Consider the following 21,106-nt stretch of genomic DNA (forward strand, 5'->3'; position numbering starts at 1 on the left):
GCTTTTGTCTGATGATGATCCAATGGTGTGACAGAGACTGTTTTAAATTCCAGTGCTATTGTGAATCTGACACTAATAATGTTTCCTGTCTGATGACATCCCATCTATTCAAACAGTACACTAGCTTTCTCCATATCAGCAAAACTGGCATATTGTCTTTTTGTACAGTGTGTTTCACTGATGAGTTGGCTACACAATAAATGAATACTTGAAAAAGAAAGATGGATAAAAAAAAAACACAATTTCAAAAAAGTAATTTAAATTTCATAATGCCTAATACATTCTATTTTTCAAATATGCTAATAATTCTCTTTCAGATCCGCATGAACAGTAAAATGGATTAAATGCAAAGAACATTCTGTTCTTGTTTCTGATTTAAATAAAATGACTTTGAATAAAAGGCAAAGTGAAGTTACATAAAAAGCTATTCATCAAGCATTATTCAAGAATTCTTTCACTGCCTGGAAGATCTATTGTTATTAATGAGGAGCGGGGTTATAATGATGATGTAAAATTGACCTCTGTATTGGCTTACGAATTGCTGCCTGTTTTTATTCCAGGTCCACAGTCTGACTCCATCTGAAAGAAAATGATTGTGTGATTTGAACTCACAGATCAATTTCTTCCTATAATTTGCTTTTATCCCACTAAAGTGCTACAATACTAGCCATGCAAGTCCATTCTTTGCACTTTAAACTGCAACCAATGGGAATAGTCATATTGAATTATGAAATATTTCAGTTTCCTTTGTCAACCTGATGCTGACTGTAAAACAAAACCAATGCACTTCATTTTCTCAATGTCAGAAACAATGAGTCATAATTTAAGATCGTAATCAAAATAGTGCCAAGGCAGGTTAATTCATTTAGACAAGTCCTACATTCCTTAGCTGCAAAGATTTCTCTCATCCAAGTCTCCAAATAAAGCAAGCTCATTCTTTCATCCCAGTAGGTCAAAACAGATGAAGCCACCAGACGTCCAAGCTGCCTGCGACATAGTGTGAGATTAATAGAGTCTCAGAGACCTCTCTTAATAGGCACATTCATATGTACACGCACACATTGAAAGTCTGCTCCCCATCGCTTCAGTCTGCGTGTGTTTAACGGCATGTGGAAGCAATCAGCAAACACTAGGATCTGCTCATAGAGAGTCATAAAGTCATAGAGAGACCTAGAGAATAGAGTTTTATTCCCCCTCTCCTTGTTTGGCTATTTGTCTCTCGCTTTAGTTTGTCTATCTTTTATTTTTCTGCCTAAAGCTGTGGCTATTCAAAATCACCTTCTCATATTCTTAAACAGAGACTCCCTGCACATTTCCCAACCTCTTAAAGTGTACAATTACTCAGACAGGTTTTATTTATTTATTTATTTGTTAAGGCAAGCATCACTATTACTATTGTAATCACCCAGAAAAACCAACAAAGTTGGGCTCTTTTAACTTGGGCTAATAAAACACCAGGGTCCATCCTCAACATCCTAGAAAATACAAAGACCTAACCACCAGCTTGAACATTAGATTAGTAGTCCAGAATGCCTTAGCAACCACTTAGAAACACCTTAGCAACCCCCCAAAACATCCAAGAACTGTGAAAGAAGTTTACATCAGAAAAAAAATTTTTGTCTCTCAAGTAGATGAATTTATTTATCAGTGTTTTAATATGATTCTGGTCATAGAGCTTTTTAGATGGATGCCAAGGCTTTTTAAGTCAGGTAGAATCTGAAATCACTAGGGTTGCAAAGGGGTGAAACATTTCTGGTATATTTATGAAAACTTTCCAAAAATCCCCGGAAGATTCCAAAAAATCCTGGAAATTTTCTAACATTTCTGGAATGTTTCCAAAATTTTCCACCTTTTTGCAACCCTATAGCGATCTCTGACTCGGTTTGTTTGCTGGCTTCCATGGCTGCAATGCGCTGTGTTTTCTGCCAACTGGCAACCAGGGGTGTTGAAATATGGACCCTATTCACAAGACTGTGATGATGCATTTCAACGGTCATCGGCAACATAAATCTTCAAATGTTTTTTATATTTACATATATATATATATATATATATATATACTGTATATATATACATATACATATATTTTTAATTTTTTAATTTTTTAAATGTATGCACATTTATAATACTATACTTTGTATTATAGTAAAGTCAAAAATGACATACAGCACTTTTAACTGTGAGAGAGATTTCTGTACACTGGATTATTATTTTAAATCATGCTAAATCAAGCTGTTTCCAGAGAATCTAACAGAGAGAGTTACGCATCGGTCAGCCCTTGATGACAGGGTCATTGTTTAAACAGACACACATGTGAACCTTCGGGTGAATACTCAATAACAGCGATGAAACTTTATACCCTGTACCTAAAGCTACCCACCTTGCAACGATACGGCCACTGTGTCATATGGCAATGATTTGCTTGGAAAGCTAACCAACCCAGCCATTATAGTGGTTTAGGTAAGTGACACAAAGAGCAACCTGAATTCCTCATTGGGGGAATACTAGCACTAATGGTCTTTATGTGCTTACATTGAGAGTTTTCAAGCAGAAATTATGAAGTCAGGTGGCCAGGATCTCAGGACTGTTATAGGACAGAAAGCACAGAACAACAATCAGTCAATGTTCATGTAATTATAAAACTTACATTATATTAATATTAGTGCTGGGCAATGATTAATCGCGATTAATCGCATCCAAAATAAAAGTTTTTGTGTACATAATATATGTGTGTGTACTTTGTATATTTATTATGTATATATATATATATATATATATATAAATACACAGACATGCATGTATATATTTAAGAAAAACGTGTTTATATATGAAATATATTTATATATAATATAAAATATATTAATATAAATATATACATGTAAATATTTTCCAAATATACAGGTGCATCTCAATAAATTAGAATGTCGTGGAAAAGTTAATTTATTTCAGTAATTCAACTCAAATTGTGAAACTCATGTATTAAATAAATTCAGTGCACACAGATTGAAGTAGTTTAAGTCTTTGGTTCTTTTAATTGTGATGATTTTGGCTCACATTTAACAAAAACCCACCAATTCACTATCTCAACAAATTAGAATACTTCTTAAGACCAATTAAAAAACATTTTTAGTGAATTGTTGGCCTTCTGGAAAGTATGTTCATTCACTGTATATGTACTCAATACTTGGTAGGGGCTCCTTTTGCTTTAATTACTGCCTCAGTTCGGCGTGACATGGAGGTGATCAGTTTGTGGCACTGCTGAGGTGGTATGGAAGCCCAGGTTTCTTTGACCGTGGCCTTCAGCTCATCTGCATTTTTTGGTCTCTTGTTTCTCATTTTCCTTTTGACAATACCCCATAGATTCTCTATGGGGTTCAGGTCTGGTGAGTTTGCTGGCCAGTCAAGCACACCAACACCATGGTCATTTAACCAACTTTTGGTGATTTTGGCAGTGTGGGCAGGTGCCAAATCCTGCTGGAAAATGAAATCAGCATCTTTAAAAAGCTGGTCAGCAGAAGGAAGCATGAAGTGCTCCAAAATTTCTTGGTAAACGGGTGCAGTGACTTTGGTTATCAAAAAACACAATGGACCAACACCAGCAGATGACATTGCACCCCAAATCATCACAGACTGTAGAAACTTAACACTGGACTTCAAGCAACTTGGGCTATGAGCTTCTCCACCTTCCTCCAGACTCTAGGACCTTGGTTTCCAAATGAAATACAAAACTTGCTCTCATCTGAAAAGAGGACTTTGGACCACTGGGCAACAGTCCAATTCTTCTTCTCCTTAGCCCAGGTAAGACGCATCTGGCGCTGTCTGTGGTTCAGGAGTGGCTTAACAAGAGGAATACGACAACTGTAGCCAAATGTCTGTAGCTCTTGATGCCTTGACCCCAGCCTCAGTCCATTCCTTGTGAAGTTCACCCAAATTCTTGAATCGATTTTGCTTGACAATCCTCATAAGGCTGCGGTTCACTCGGTTGGTTGGGTATCTTTTTCTTCCACACTTTTTCTTTCCACTCAACTTTCTGTTAACATGCTTGGATACAGCACTCTGTGAACAGCCAGCTTCTTTGGCAATGCATGTTTGTGGCTTACCCTCCTTGTGAAGGGTGTCAATGATTGTCTTCTGGACAACTGTCAGATCAGCAGTCTTCCCCATGATTGTGTAGCCTAGTGAACCAAACTGAGAGACCATTTTGAAGGCTCAGGAAACCTTTGCAGGTGTTTTGAGTTGATTAGTTGATTGGCATGTCACCATATTCTAGTTTGTTGAGATAGTGAATTGGTGGGTTTTTGTTAAATGTGAGCCAAAATCATCACAATTAAAAGAACCAAAGACTTAAACTACTTCAGTCTGTGTGCACTGAATTTAATTACACGAGTTTCACAATTTGAGTTGAATTACTGAAATAAATGAACTTTTACGCGACATTATAATTTATGGAGATGCACCTGTATACTGTATATGTGTGTCTTTATATATACATAATGCATATACACAGTACACACACATATCATATAAACAAAAACTTTTATTTTGGATGTGATTAGTCGCGATTAATCGTTGCCCAGCACTAATTAATATAATATGACTTCTTGAAAAATAAAGCAAATGTAATTTTTAAAAAGCATACAATTTATGCAGTTAATGCAAATACAACATCTACTTTAAGACACATTTAGAATAATTATGGAAATTAGTTAAAATAACATATTAAAAGGTTCAGATTAGGGTGAATGAAGATTTTAAAACCTCAGAATGAATGCAAAGAAATAATTCATTTAGGTAAAATTTAGTTTTGGAAGATTTGTTTAAAGGTGTTCATTTTCTGTCCTCATCTGATCTCAGTAGATATCCGATCTTATTGAAACCATGTGAGCAGATAGAGAAAAAACAAGCCTTTCATGGTAGTTCTTTATAGACATTTGTGAATTTCCTGCCAGTGGCATTTTCCAGGGGGTCTAAACTAAATTATAACTGTAGTTTTAGTGCCGTTTGTTAAAGCTGGTTTGAAAGGCAAATCTATAATTTTCATCACTGTATTACTGAAAGCTTCTTAAAGTCAATTTAATACAAGTGTTCTGCCATTTGTTTCACATCAGAGGCTGATTCATGACTCCCTGTAGTCACATCCCACTGGGATAAATCCAGATGTACAGTAATTGTATAGCTACTGTAAATCATGAGTACACCAAATAAAACCATCACTGGAATACATCTTAGCATGCAAACATTATCCAGAAAGGTTTAAAATACAATTGCTTTTACAATATCTACATTACTTCTTTATGGCGAGGAATTTGATATTCGTTGTTAATTGGACAAAATTATTTTGTCAAAGAGGTTATATTTTATTTTAAAAATAAGGCAATTCAGATGGGATTGTAAAACTACACCATCCAACTTTTGGCCCTCTACCGGTTGAAGTTGAAATTATGGTGCAAATGTCCACCCCATAAATAAATTAATAAATAAACAAACAAACAAACAAACGGATATTCGAGAGATATATACATATAAACAGTATTCTACTGCACCATTCTCAAACTATGGAAGCCAGACTGTCATTTTTATGGATATGATGTAAAAACTGTACAGATGAAAGATGGAAGTATGCAATTTCACAGGAAATCCATCTCAACAGCTGTAATATATAAATCATTATTATAGACTTAGTATAGTGAATCATGGTAAGGATTTTTATCCATTTATCATTAATGAAATTTAGTTCATTCTATGGTCTAAAAAAATATACATAATATAGTTATAAAGAACAAATTCTTCCCCTTGTATAATACATTCCACAATCACATTACTTCATCAAAGTACAATTAAATGACAACATATATTCATGAATATATGAAAAAGAAAAGAGTCTTGAAGGTGACTCAGCTTGAAAGCTAGCATTGGCCACAGAATATAAAATCTCTCTCTGATGAAATGGCTGATGGGTTACATTAAATAACGCATGCTCTCATCCTTTGTTGCTGTATGTCATTAATTTAGCCTTGCATCTGCTTTCCATCTGTTAATCAGGCCCAAAATGTATGACAGTCAATTCTTTCCTAACTCACATTAGGCCTAGAGAGGTCATTTCTGTTCATTACACTCTCATGTGCCTGTACAGCATCTAGCTGTTCCTACTTTCCTCTAAATACCATTTTAGACATGTCCATATGTGTCTGTGGATTTAAGTACACAAGAATAGTACATGTATATTTGTTTGGATTGCATTGTTGGGGTATGTGTGAATAATCTGTGGTCATACTCTGTACACATGTGTGTTTTAGTGTGGCCTAGCAGGAAGCTTTTATGTCTGTTTCAAAGGCTCACAAAGAACAAGAAGAGTCACATGTAGACCACAGACGAACATGCTGACATTATCATCCTCTGACCTTGGCAACGCTAGAAAACAGTGGAGTGCAAAGCCTTGCACACATCGACAACAATAAAGAACCTAGAAGTCATATGAGAGTTGTTACTGTGAGTGATTTCACTGTTCTATATTGTTTTAAAACAACTGTTTTCTATATGAATATAATACATTTAAAATGTAATTTATTCCTGTGATGACAAAGCTGACTATTCAGCAGCCATTTCTCCAGTCTTAAGCGTCACATAATCCTTCAGAAATCATTCTAAAATTCTGGTTTGGTGCTCAGTAATTATAATTTATTTTCAGTTATTTATAATGGCTCTTATTATTGTTAATGTTGAAAACAGTTGCTCTGCTTAATATTTATGTGGAGACAGAGAAACATTTTTTTTTTTTTTTAGCATTTATTTGAAATAGAAATTTTAATTTTAATCATAAATGTTGTTGTCGTCACTTCTGATCAATTTAATGCACACTTTAATGCTTTAAAGTATTACAGTTTTTACAATCATTTTTGCACTAATACCAGAACCTTCATGTCATTTTTCAAAACTCTAGACACATTATTCACAACCGATGATCAAAATGCACATTTCAAAACACTTAACACTTTTTCCAAATGCTTGGATACAATTTACATGAATCAAAGATCTTTTGTTCATTGAACTAAAATCACTGGTTCAAAATGACACAACTTAACATTAAAGTATTACTATTTCAAAATGCAACCCACACATTACATCTGAATTGAATATCTATTCAATTCATTACAATGATCTAACTATCAATTGATACAACTGCTCAAAATGCTATATAACTGTTGCATTACTCTTGAAGCATAGTTTTTATGGAAAATGATAAACAATATTAAATGTTTAGATTATGAAAGCAACTGAGGACTGAGTATGTTCAGGTATGATCAGTTTCAAGATGCCTGTTGTTGGGAGAGAAAAAAAATCCCCAAAAATTCTATATCATTGTTATCAATATTTGTTTTTCCTACAGTAAATGTCTTTTTAGAGGGTGATAGAGCTGGAAGCTGATGAAAACCATTCATATTTTTGGACGAGGCAGGCTTTACCCTGGCCATGACAATGGGCCCAGAATTCCTAGCGATGGCACTGAGAGAAATCATGGTTTCAGGTCCATCCACAGTTTATCACCTTGTATTTACCCCCATACTCCTCTTTCCTTACTGTAACCCGACTGAAGAGTTTTTCTCCACATGGAGGTGGAAGGTTCACAATAGATTTTAGCTAATGAAAACATCCTTTATGATGTGGATGAGAACCTGTGGCCAAATCCACAAGACAGGGTTGATTAAAAACATAGAAGTGCAGTGAGGAACACTTCAGTTGACATTTTACTGTAGAACTACTGTAGTTTATTCTTATTTAAAGTTTTTTGAAAAAACTTCTGTGAGTTGATTATTTCATCAATAATTTTCAAATTTTGTTCAAATGATTCCAGTGTCTGTACTTTTCTCTCTAGTCTATTACAATGATGTATGAATGTGGAGAACCATAATGAAAGCTGCATTATGTGTTTTGAACAAATATATTTAATGATTGTACTAACAACTAAACAGTGAAACTATGGGTATCTTGTGTGTGGGTGAGCTAAAGTAATGTTCCTATGATATTTCATAATAAATTAGTTTTTTGAACCAATGCTTCTGCAAATGCAAGGCTTCTCTAAAGATATGAATGCAATATGCAAATTTTTTTTGAGTTGTGTCTAGAGTTTTGAAAAATGACATGAAGGTTCTGTTATTAGTGCAAAAATGATTGTAAAAAACTGTAATATAATATATAATAAAAACACTCACTGACCCCGTACTTTTGAATGGTAGCATAGAACAATGGAATGATAAATAGAGTAATAGAGTGAATGATAGATAGAACAATAGATAGAGCGATACTGATACAGTGATAAAATGACAGATAGACCAATATATTGATAGTCCACTTTAATGATAAATAGATAGACAGACTAATACATGGAGTATTAGAGAGATAGAAGGAGTAATAGAACGGTGGATAGACTTAGAATGACAGTCTATAGAGAGATAGATCGAAGAACGATAGATAGATAGATCGAAGAACGATAGATAGATAGATCGAAGAACGATAGATAGATAGATCGAAGAACGATAGATAGATAGATCGAAGAACGATAGATAGATAGATCGAAGAACGATAGATAGATAGATAGATAGATCGATAGATAGATAGATAGATAGATAGATAGTGTTGTTGCAGTACGGACTGTATTCGGTGTTACACTGGTGGACTTCCTGATTGACAGTCTCAGTGTTACAGGCCGTGGATTTGTAGTGTTCAATAAAGAGTACGCAACTATACCGGCGTTAATCATCCATTCTATGTATGATAGAGAATAGAATGAAACATGGTGGCAGCGGTGCTTCTTTGAAGAGGGGGAGCACAGAGATTAAGCGAACACAACACGAGAGACCGGCTGCGTACACTGTAAAAGAAAAAAAAAAAAGTTGAGCCAACTTAAAATTTTAAGGCAACCAGCTTCAGCAGATTTTTGTGTTTGCTCAACTTATTTTTGTGGGAGATTCTCAAATTTTTGTTGTATAAACTTAAAACGACAAGTTGAGAAAACTCAAAACTTAAAATTTTAAGTTGGCTCAACTTTTTTTTTTTTTACAGTGTAGTATGGTTGAGAGAGTGGAGAGTTCAGGCGCAGCACAGATGGAAAATTCACTGGGACTGAGACCGCCACCAACCCTTTGCTTGGACTCAACTAATCTGGCGAAATCATGGAAAACGTGGAAACAAGAGTCCACGCTGTATATGGATCTCACTGAAAGTTTTCAGCTATCACATTGGGGAGACGGGAAGAGAGCTGTGCGAGACCCTGATTCCCTCCTCGTCACCGGATCGGACTGTGGATCGATTAATAACTGCCTTGGATGGGCACTGCAGTCCAAAATTGAATGAGAATGACAGTCAAAAGGTACCGTTTTTTTTTTTGTCAGGAATCGGGGTTCCGATGAGAACATTGACAAATATTTAACGGACTTAAGAATGCTCGCCAGTACGTGCAGTTTCAGCCAGATCAAAGACTCTCTCATCCGCGGTAGAATTGTTTGCGGCATAACCAGCTCTGTTTTGAGAGAGTGACTTTTGAGGGAGCAGGATTTGACTTTGGAAAGCTGTGTGCAAATCTGCAGAGCAACAGAGTTGTTCAGAGAAAACAACAGAACAATTGAAGGGCGAGTGGTAGAGGAAGTGCTTGCAGTAAAACATGCAGTGAGAAAAGAGGACGGTAAGAGCAACGTAAATTGCAAGTTTTGTGGGAAGATTCATGACAGAAATAAAAAGAAATGTCCTACATATGGAAAAAAATGCAAAAACTGTGGAAAAGGCAATCATTTTGCTGCAATGTGCAGAACAAAAATGCAGAAAGGAAAGACAGTGCATGCCGTCACAGAGTCAGATGAGGAAAGTTATGAAGACATCTTGTGTGCAACAGTAGAGACACTGAACACAGTGACGGAGGATAAACAGAGACCGCCTTCAAACTTTTTGCTGCCATGCTCCTAGGAGAAGAACAGGTGAAGTTTCAGTTAGATTGTGGAGCTAGCTGTAATATACTGTAATACCTGTCAACCTGTTAAACCCAGCCACGCAAATTGAAAAGACTGAGAAAGTGCTGTGATGTACAATAAAAGCACACTACAGCCATTGGGAAAATGTAAAGTCAAACCGTGAAACCCTAGAAACAAGAAATTGTACAGAGTACAATTCATGGTTGTTGATGAGGGGTCTACAGTGCCACTACTGGGCAGCAGGGCAGTACAAGCCATGGACCTAGTAAAAGTCCAGTATGAAAACATGGTGCGTTTGGAGGGTGCATATAAGATCGAAGCAGACCCAAAAGTAACTCCAGTGAAACTTCCAAAGAGAAGAGTCCCTGTTGCAATGATGGCACCACTAAAAACAGAGCTGAGTGATCTTCAACAAAGAGGGATCATCACACCAGTAGACTGGTGCAGAGTGGATTAGCTGTCTAGTCATTGTCAGGAAGCCATCAGGAAACCTTAGGATATGCATAGACCCAAGACCACTCAACAGAGCTCTGAAAAGATGTCACTTCCCATTGCCGACAATAGACGGCATACTGCCAGATTTATCAAGAGCAAAAGTCTTCTGTGTGTGATGTCAAAAACGGATTTTGACATGTGACTCTGGATGAGGAATCAAGCTATATGACCACATTCGCCACACCGTATGGCAGGTACAGATGGCTGAGGATGCCAATGGGCATCAGTCCCGCACCAGAGGTGTTTCAGAGAAAACTCAGTCAGGTTTTGGAAGGATTGCTGGGTATCCATGTCATCGCTGATGACATCCTGATCACTGGAGAGGGTGAAACTTTAGAAAAAGCAAACCAGGACCATGACGACAAACTGAGAGCGTTGTTGAACAGATGCAGGGAAAAGAACATCAAACTGAATGCAGAAAAGTTTAAACTGAGAAGAAGCGAGGTTCCTTACATTGGACATTTACTTACGGCAGACGGGCTCAGTGTTGACCCTGAGAAGGCAAGAGCGGTCAGAGATATACCCAACAGATGTCAAGGGCGTACAAAGGTTCCTCTGCATGATAAACTATCTCTCAAAATTCTGTGATCACCTGTCAGATGGATGTGAGATACTGAGGCAGCTAACCCATAAAGACACAATCTGGGAATGGTCAGATGCGCATGAGAGCGTTCACACGGCTCAAAGATGCCATCACCAAAGCGCCAATACTCAAATATTAAAACCCAGATGAACCACTGACACTTCAGTGTGACACGTCTGAGACGGGCTTAGGAGCCGCTTTACTTCAGGAGGGGGCACCAATTGCGTATGGAAGCAGGGCACTAACTCAGACAGAAAGGGGTTATGCCCAGATAGAAAAGGAATGTTTGGCCATCGTCTACGGTATGGAAAAATTCCATCAATATACATATTGGCACAAAGTAACTGTTCACTCCAACTGTTCAATCAAATTAATCCAGAAGGGTAGCCAATGAACAAGAAAGACATGCCGAGTGACATTGCACATTAGCATTCCTTTCAAGAGGAACTGAGTGCGCAGAGTGGAATTGTCTTTAGGGGGAGAGAGTTGTAATCCCAGTCCCAGACACACTCAGAGGTGACACAGTTCAGTGCATTCATTCGTCACATTTGGGCATAGAGGGATGCTTAAGACATGCAAGAGAATGTGTTTATTGGTTGGGGATGAATGAACAATAAATCTGCAGGGCTATGGATGCGAAACAGCAGGCGACTGTGTGGCCTCTAGAACTTCCCAGCAGCCCATGGTCTAAGGTGGGAACAGATATATTCACTTTAGACAACAGAAATTAATTGATCACTGTTGATTATCTCTCTTGACTATTTACCTGACACACGATCCACCACTGTCATTCACAAGCTGAAAGCCCACTTTGCAAGACACAGTATCCCGGATGTTGTTATCTCAGATTAACGACCCACAATATGCATCAGAAGAATTCAAAAGGTTCAGTAGACAGTGGGAATTTAAACACAATACATCATCACCAGCCTACCCGCAGAGCAATGGGATGGCAGAATCGGCAGTAAAGACTGCAAAATGACTGCTGAAAAAGGCAAAAGCTGATGGGAAGGATCCATACCTAGCTATGCTTGACCACAGAAACACACCATCACAGGGGATCAAAGCAAGCCCATCACAGCGGTTGTTCAGTAGGAGAGCCAGAACACTGTTGCCAACGCATGATAACCTGCTAAAACCAAAAATAGTACAAACACGACAGGAGCAGATGGAAAGCAGAAACCGTCAAGCTACATACTACAACAGACATGCAAAGGATCTACATACCTTAAAACAAGGAGACCGAGTTCGTGTACAGCCAGTGGAGCCTGACGGTACTTGGAGAAAAAGCACAGTTGTGAAACATGTGGACTACAGATCTTATGCCATCCAGCTAGATTCAGGGAACATTCTAAAGAGGAATCTGCGACACCTCAGGAACGACAGCGCCACAGGAGTGAATAAATCACAGCTCAAACAGCCAATTGAGGAATTCAGACTCAAAGTGGCAGGCTTAAATTCAAGTAAAGACACTCCCGTGGGTTAGAAGTCTGGAAGAAGAGTCATTAGACCTCAATACCTCAAAGACTACACACAGTAACCCACTAATGCTTGCCTTTATTACAGCCTCCAAAGTTTAGCTGGTATATTTGTACACCTTCAGTTATAGTGTGCATCTTGTAAGTCCCAACTATAGAAAAAAAAAGGGAAAAGATGAACAGTAAAGATGGCACTCTATCTAGTTATGAGTTATTAACTGAAGAGGAAACTTTATTTTGTTATATGACTTTATTAAGTACAGGGAAGAAGTATCAGTTTCCATTAATTTGAAATTTAATTACAAATACAGACTCACTGAATGTTGCGGACAGAAGAGCTTTTATTGAAGTTTCAGACAATACAAAGTAGATGTGAATGTATGCATAGTGTTTTGAGTTGCATTGCAGGTTGTAATCTACTTGGGGGAAAAAATTCGGTGTTACACTGGTGGACTTCCTGTTTGACAGTCTCAGTTTTACAGGCCAAAAGAGTACGCAACTATATCGGTGTTAATCGCCCATTCTAAAATGAAACAGATAGATAGATAGATAGATAGATAGATAGATAGATAGACGTCAGAAAACACAGTTGTAATTATCACATGACATCACTAACTGAATTCTTTAACAGCCTGTTGAACAGCTGAGGGTGACATACAGGGCGAATTCCAAACGGAAGTGAGCATCCCTATGCCCCCATGCCTTGAAGTGTGTTCTTTTAAGGGTGTAGGGCATTACTGTCTCATATAAGCATTTGGAACTCCCTTGGTGAAGGGAATGACGGACAAAATGTTACCTTGACAACGCTGTGCATGCGTGCGGCATTCAGCATTCCATCAGTTGTTGCAAATAAATATTTCTTCTTATTGTTATTATTTTATTCAAATATTGTCTAATTGTGTCTTATTTACTATTAAACTTTTTCAAACTAAACTTGCTTAAACTATTTTGTATTACTTAAAAGTAAAGACAAATTTAATTAGCTTATTCTACTTACGTTTGTATGTAAAGTCAAAATAAACCCCAACTTTGCTTTAAAATGCATCGCAAGATCTCCTAACTGAATATCACATGATCACAAACGGAAATCGCTTCCGTGAAGTGACCATTGCATATTCCCTTCGCTAACGGACCTCTGGAAGGGCCCTTCGTGAAGGGAATCAGTTGTTCACTTTCGTTTGGAACGTCCCTTCAAACGTCCCTTCCCGAAGTGCCCTTTGCCCAATCACACACACACACGTTTGTTTTTGTGAAAAGTGGGGACATCCCATAGGCGTAATGGTTTTTATACTGTACAAACTGTATGTGCTATTGCCCTACACCAACCCTACACCTAACCTACCCCTTACAGGAAACTCTGTGCTATTTCAGATTTTCAATACACTCCATTCTGTGTGATTTATAAGCGTTTTGAAAAGTGGGGACATGGGGTAATGTCCTGAAAAGTCACCTTCTCCTTGTAATACCTGTCATACCCTTGTCATTATACAAATTTACGTCCTCATTTGTCACACACACACACACACATGACTCTGAGATCAAAGCACACCGCCCTTGTGCAAACCACATTTAAAGGGCTACACACTGCTTCATAGTGAAAGACTATTCCCCCTCTGAGCAGCCCAGTGTCAGTGGGTGCAGGAGAACAGGGATCACATTTATGGATGGTAAAATTAGTCTGAGCTCTGCACGGGTGTCCCACAGGCCTATAACTGATGGGGGGTCCTGGGGGGACTGGAGACCTCTACAATACTTTCACCCCATTGTCATTTATGATCTAGCTGTATTTCCTCTGTCTGTCTAGCTCTCTGTGTCTCCAATTACCTAAGTGGTGTTTCAAGATCAAATTTCAAAGGAGTACTGATGCTAGTTTAGCTAATTCAAACATTCTGCTATTCTAATACACTTAAAAGTCATTGTTGTGATGTAATTTGAATTTTAGGTATACAGTATATGGGTGCTTCTTCAATTGGGGAACTTTTCTGCATAGGAGGATTTTAAAGATTAATTTAAAATTCTTCTTTTTAATTTACTTTTTAATTTATTTATTGTTGCATTTATTATTTATCTTATTTGTTTATTTATTTTACTTTTATTTTATTCCAAGACATGTTGTAAATGTTTATCTTTATACAAATTTTTTAATTAAAAATGTATACTAATTGTGTGTACTAATTTTAATAACTGTACTAATAAAAATCTTTATACTAAATATTTTTAAATAACCAAATATTTTTTATTAATTCATATTTTGTATTTTAATCACCCATATCTAAGACATTCTTACAATTAATTATCATATCATGTCATATTCGCTACCTCCCTTTTGTTTCTCTCTCATTGAGGATATTGTTTCCTACTGTTTGATGTTATTCTACTCATCCCAACTTTAATTTGACAAGTCCTTCGATGAATATCCTTGATTGTTCTCAAAACAGCAGCAAAGCCAACGCAATTAGCCAAAGCATTCACTGGAGCTTACTTAACTACAATAAGACCAAATTAAAGATACAAATCTTATGTTACACTGAAAAATGATTGCCCTCAAATGAACCTGGTTTTAATTTCCTGAACAGTAAATTTTGACCACTGCTCTGCTGTTTCTGGCCGATGAAAAATTTCAGTTGCACAAAGCTACTAAGGGGCTCCCAGGGTAGACTCAATAGGAAACTTCAAAATGATGGAATATTTTCTCACAACCATTAGTTTCGATAAAAAACAATTAAATGTATCTATAACACAATGGCTATAACCTCAAGTTTTAAAGAGAGACTCTGACCTTTGTTAACATTCCCATCAGTCAAAAACAGCTGGATGTTCATCAGAAAACACTGAAGATCTGCAGTCAACAATCAAAAGTGACTTTACATTTATTCATTTAGCAGACACTTTTATCCAAAACAACTGCAACATCATGAGTGATTTGTCCTAAAAGGATGGTAATATAAAAAAAGTGCTGCAATAAAACATATACAAGCTCCTTTTGAAGCTAAAACAAGGTGTTGATACACCAATAAATTCGTACAATATTGAGCTCCATCTTCGGACAGCTTTAAAATTCTCCAATCCATCAAAACGAAAACAAGTTTAGCCCTAGAGAGCCCTGTCTGTTTCGTTAGTACACTGCATTCATTCAAGAATTTGAACAGGAGATATTGCAATTTGCGAACAAGATTCAAATTCAGCATAAAACACATAAACAAACTGTCTCTGCTTCTTGGCATTTCCTTAAGAACGAGAGAACACCTGTCCCCTACTTTATCAATGCTAAACAGCTTCAGCTGCCAGAATCACTGTATGCATCATATTAGCGTAAAAGCCAGACCTTCTCTTCTTTGAGCATAAAGCTGGTTAGGTCCCCCGAGTCTCATTCATTCTCAACTAAAGCCCAGCCTCATTAAACCCTGCCTCATCTGGTGCACATATACCACCCTCCTCTAAACACAAACACACTGGCTGTTTACTGAATCACTGAATAAAAGCTGATGAGGTGTACGTTAATTAAATAATGGCTAAACCACTCAGACATTTCAATAGTCAAATATTTCTGCATAAAAGACACAGGAGAGCTAAATAAAAATGAGTGAAATTAACCATAAACATAAACAAAAGCAACTTAATTGTTGCATCTACAGGCTGGTTTGATTTCTTTGTAAAATTTATGACTTATGATTTATTGACTTTTCAGCATTGTTACACAAAGACGTTTGTCATTAGGGGACACAAAAAAAAAAAAAAAAAAAATACAATACATCATAGGAATACACAAAGTTCATTTAAAATCCATAATTGTTTAAAAGTCTACACATATAGGGAATAGGTGATCTCCTGTATTTTTATGTTCGGCATCTGGGGATTGTCAGTTTATCTGGGTTTCTCATCTGGCGTTCAGTCAACTGCTCCCTGAGTGGTGGTAGCCAGTCTCTAAAACTAGACTTGTATAGCTTCCTAGCAAAATCAAGACACAGTTGGACTCGTCTCTCTGCTAGTGTGAACAATCCAAGAAGGGAGAGGGCGTCGGAATATCCTTGATACCTTTGTCCCAGTATGATTTTACAGACCCTTTAACCTTTTAATTTGATAAGTAGTCAATGAACTGTGCCAAACTGGAACTGCATACTCTAACACAGGGTGCACATACCCTGTATAGATGATAACCAATTCTTGATCTCGAACACCACATTTCTTTAGCCGGCGGAGAGCAAAAAGCTTTCTGTTGGCTGAGGACAACATATGGCCCACTTGATCATCCCAGTTTAAATCACTCGGGATGGTAACCCCTAAAACCTTAACAGAGTCACAGGTTTTCAAAATGTTCTGATCTATAGAAAGTGATGGCCAAGCTGGTATTTGTTTAATGCGGGTAACATGAAAGACCTTGCATTTTTTTGAGTTGAGTTTCATTTTATGTTCCTCTACCCAGATGCCAAGTTCATTCAGCGTCTGCTGAAGACTACAGGGGCGATGAGAAGTCCACCTCTGGACCATGGTCATGTCGTCCACATATTTCCAGTGGTCTATTTGATCCCGGAGAGCATTGTTAATCAGTGCTTGGAAGATTATGGGTTCCAATATGGTTCCCTGGGCAACTCCACATGAAGGATATTCCCAATCAGATAGATGTCCCTGATAACGAACTCTTTGACGACGATTAGACATCCAAGATCCGGGAGGCACTTCACTGCTACTGTATGGTTTACAGCATCAAAAGCCTTGGCAAAATCAGTTGTAACTAATGTGCACACTGAACTTGGTTCTTCGCAGGCCTTATAGGCAAGGCAAGGCAAGTTTATTTATATAGCACATTTCATACACAGTGGTAATTCAAAGTGCTTTACATAAAAGGAAGTGCAATAGTCATTAAAAATAATAATAATAATAACAAGAAATTAAAAATAATAATAATCACAACAATAAAAACAAAGTTTCAACTGCAGGGGGGCATAATAGCTAAAAGCAGACTCCCCTTGTTTTGTGTGAACCCTTGGTATTTCTAACTGACTCGATTCTAATGATCTGAGTGGTGTGTTAGGTTTATATTCAGTGAGCATATCTCCAATGTATTTAGGTCCTAGGCCATTTAGAGATTTATAAACGAGTAAAAGTACTTTAAAATCAATCCTAAATGTAACTGGAAGCCAGTGTAAGGACCTGAGGACTGGTGTGATATGCTCAGATTTTCTGGTTCTAGTCAGAATCCTGGCAGCAGCGTTCTGGATGAGCTGCAGCTGTCTAATGGTCTTCTTTGGAAGGCCGGTGAGGAGACCATTACAATAATCCACCCTGCTGGTGATAAAGGCATGAACAAGTTTCTCCAAGTCTTGACTGGAAACAAAACATCTAATTCTTGCAATATTTTTGAGATGATAGTATGCTGATTTAGTTACTGCTTTGACATGACTACTAAAACTAAGGTCTGTCTCTAGAAACACCCCAAGATTTTTGACTTGGTTTTTAGTTGATTGACCCCTAGAGTCAAGGTATGCATTCACCTTGAGAACTTCATCTTTGTTTCCAAATGCAATGACTTCAGTTTTCTCCTTGTTCAACTGAAGAAAGTTCTGGCACATCCAACAGTTTATTTCATCAGTGCATTGGCAGAGGGAGTCAATGGGGCTGTAGTCATTTGGAGATAAGGCTAGGTATATCTGGGTATCATCAGCATAGCTGTGATAGGCAATTTGGTTCTTTCTCATTATTTGACTCAGTGGGAGCATATACAGGCTAAACAAGAGTGGTGCAAGAATTGAGCCATGTGGGACTCTGCATGTCATGGACGTCCACTTAGACTTATGCTCTCCTATACTCACATAATAACCTCTCCCTACTAAGTATGACCTGAACCATTTGAGTACCATCCCAGAAAGCCCGACCCAGTTTTCCAGTCTCTCTAGAAGTATGTTATGATCAACAGTGTCAAACGCAGCACTAAGATCTAGTAGTACCAGAACTGATATTTTGCCTGAATCAGAATTGAAGCAAATATAATTTATTTTCTTAATAAGCGCAGTCTCTGTGCTATGATGTGCTCGGAAACCAGATTGAAAATTGTCCAGGTATCCATTTGAGTTTACGTAGTTGTTCAGCTGATTAAAAACCACCTTTTCAATAATCTTACCTATGAAAGGAAGATTTGATATTGGTCTATAGTTGTTCAACATTGTGTTATCAAGATTGCGCTTTTTCAGAAGGGGCTTAACGACTGCAGTTTTCAGGGAGTTTGGAAAAGTCCCAGAAAGAAGTGAAGCATTCACCACTTCTAAGAGATCTGCTTCTAAACAGTTAAGCACACTTTTGAAAAAAGATGTGGGAAGTGTGTCAAGATAGCATGTTGACGATGTAAGGTGCTGTACTATTTCTTTCAAAATTTTGCTATCAATTGATTCAAAAACAGACATAGTCACTTTTTTTTGAAATTGCGGTCGAATCTGTGTGACCTCTGCAAAAGTAGATATGCCAATCTCCTTTCTGATAAGCAAACTCATTGCATTTACTGTTGGAGAGCATTTCACTGGGAATTTGACTTGGGGGTTTGTAAGTCTCTCCACAGTAGCAAAAAGAGTGCGAGAGTTGTTTAGGTTACTGTTTATAAGGTTTGATAAGAAGGTCTGTCTAGCTGTGGCTAGTTCCACATTGAAAGCATGAAGGCTGTCTTTATAGATGCTATAGTGAATTTCAAGTTTTGTCTTCTGCCGCATCCGCTCAGCTTTTCTACATTGTCTTTTCATACTCTGAACTACTGTTGATTTTCTCCATGGTGATTTTTGTCTGCCATTCTTCTTGCAGACCCTTGCCGGAATCCAGGAGAAGATCAACAGAGTCTGCAGAAATAGCGCACTAGTCTTCTCGTTAATGCATCTCTTTCTGACAGAGACAGATCTAGATTCAGTGGTAACAGAGATCAATATATCAAAGAAAATACAGACGTGATCAGATAGTGCTACACCCTTAATAACAATGGATGAAATGTTTAGACCTCTACTGATGAGTAAATCTAGAGTGTGTTTAAAAGTGTTTAAAACAGTTATAATTTCTTTTGCGGTTTTGATTTCTGCATTATCTATGTGAATATTAAAATCCCCTGGAATAGTAAAACAGTCAAACTCTGAGGAAATCATTGATAACAGTTCTGTGAACTCTTCAACAAAGGCTGGAGAGTATTTTGGAGGCCTGTAAATAATGATAAACAGAATGCGTGGAGCACCTTTCAGCACAATACCTAGGTATTCAAAGGACAAATACTGACCAAATGACACTTGCTTGCATTGATAAACACCTCCACCTCTCCTAACAGTCCTACAGACACTTGTAAAATTAAAGTTAGGAGGGGCTGTTTCATTTACGACTGTTGCACTGCAGCTGTCTTCAAGCCATGTTTCATTTAGAAACATAAAATCCAGGTTGTTTGTGGTTATTAAATCATTGATCAGAAATGATTTATTTTTTAGTGAGCGAATGTTTAAAAATGCTAACTTGATGGAATTACATTTTGTCTCTACAGCAATCTCAGATTGACGCATTATAGGCCGCAGATTAGATGGGTCATCTTAGACTTTCTATCATGTGATAAAACAGAAATATAGAAGGCTACAGGCACACTGGGTTCCCGCTTGTTCTGTGAACATTTGTGAATGTTGCTGCTACTATACCGGGGACCCGACACATATCACTGAGAGCTGTTATCAGTTGTATTTGGTTCACCTACATCCGATGGAGGAGGGTCTGGGCCCTGGCGTTGTGGCAGCGGTCGGAGAGCTCTCACAGGAGGAGGAGGGAGAGCTGGGCCTGCAGTCTTTGGTGGTTGTGGGGGCCGCTGTTTTTTAGTTGATATCTGGTGGCTTGCAGCGATCGAGTGGGAGAGTTTGGTCCCAGCATACACCAGTTCCTCCATTTTCTGTGAGAAGCTTAGGAGTGGAGATTCTGGAGAGAGGGATAGTGTGTCTGGTGAGCGGGGCTCTGGCTCTAGTGTTTCCGGTGGCTGTGAAATGTCCTGGCTTCCCTGGCTGTTTTCCAGATAGTTGTCCTTGGGTGCTGAGTCTTGGAGCTGTTGTAGTACGTCACAGTCTGTCTGTGATGAGCTCGTTGGGCAGGGCTCAGCCGGGATAGTTTCCATGAGGAAAGCTTGTTTTTGCTGCGTGGTGTTATCAGTGTCCCTTGGGATGTGTCAACCACAAGAAGACTCTGAGGCTGACATGAAGTTCTGTGGTCACTCATATTCTGTCCAGGTGTGTGTGTGCCATTGAGGCCAAGTGGATTGGCAGACACCACTGAAGGATGACGGAGGGAGAAATAGATATTGTCCTTTAGCACTCTCGCACCAAGTTTGTTTGGGTGGAAGCCATCCAGTTTAAACAGTTGTCTATGGCCCAAGAAAATACTGAAGTTGTCGATGAAGTTGACTCCTTTTGTACTGCAGGTTCTTTGTAGCCATGTATTCAGCCCAAGCAGCCGTGAAAACATGTTAGTTCCTCTTGCTGGGAGTGGTCCACTGATGAACGACTGAACTTCAAGTCTTTGAAGTGTTTCAAAGAGTTCACTGAAATCCTTCTTAAGCAGTTCTGACTGCTCTTTCCGAATATCATTCTTCC

The 21,106-nt window shown here is 38.0% G+C and overlaps 1 protein-coding gene across 2 annotated transcripts in view; it reads right to left on the minus strand.

Annotated features, from left to right (window-relative positions):
• LOC131524743 (uncharacterized) overlaps positions 1 to 20,434 on the minus strand; it is a 33,421-nt gene extending 12,987 nt beyond the window's left edge. For both annotated transcript variants that reach the window (XM_058752042.1, XM_058752041.1), the window contains exon 1: positions 20,224 to 20,434. In XM_058752042.1, the coding sequence (XP_058608025.1) occupies positions 20,224 to 20,409 (186 nt within the window). In that variant the 5' untranslated portion in view covers positions 20,410 to 20,434. The remainder of the gene's footprint in view (positions 1 to 20,223) is intronic.
• Between the last annotated feature and the right edge of the window lie 672 nt (positions 20,435 to 21,106).

Source organism: Onychostoma macrolepis, chromosome 18 (genome assembly GCF_012432095.1).
Source record: "Onychostoma macrolepis isolate SWU-2019 chromosome 18, ASM1243209v1, whole genome shotgun sequence".
In the NCBI taxonomy this organism is placed as follows: Eukaryota; Metazoa; Chordata; class Actinopteri; order Cypriniformes; family Cyprinidae; genus Onychostoma; species Onychostoma macrolepis.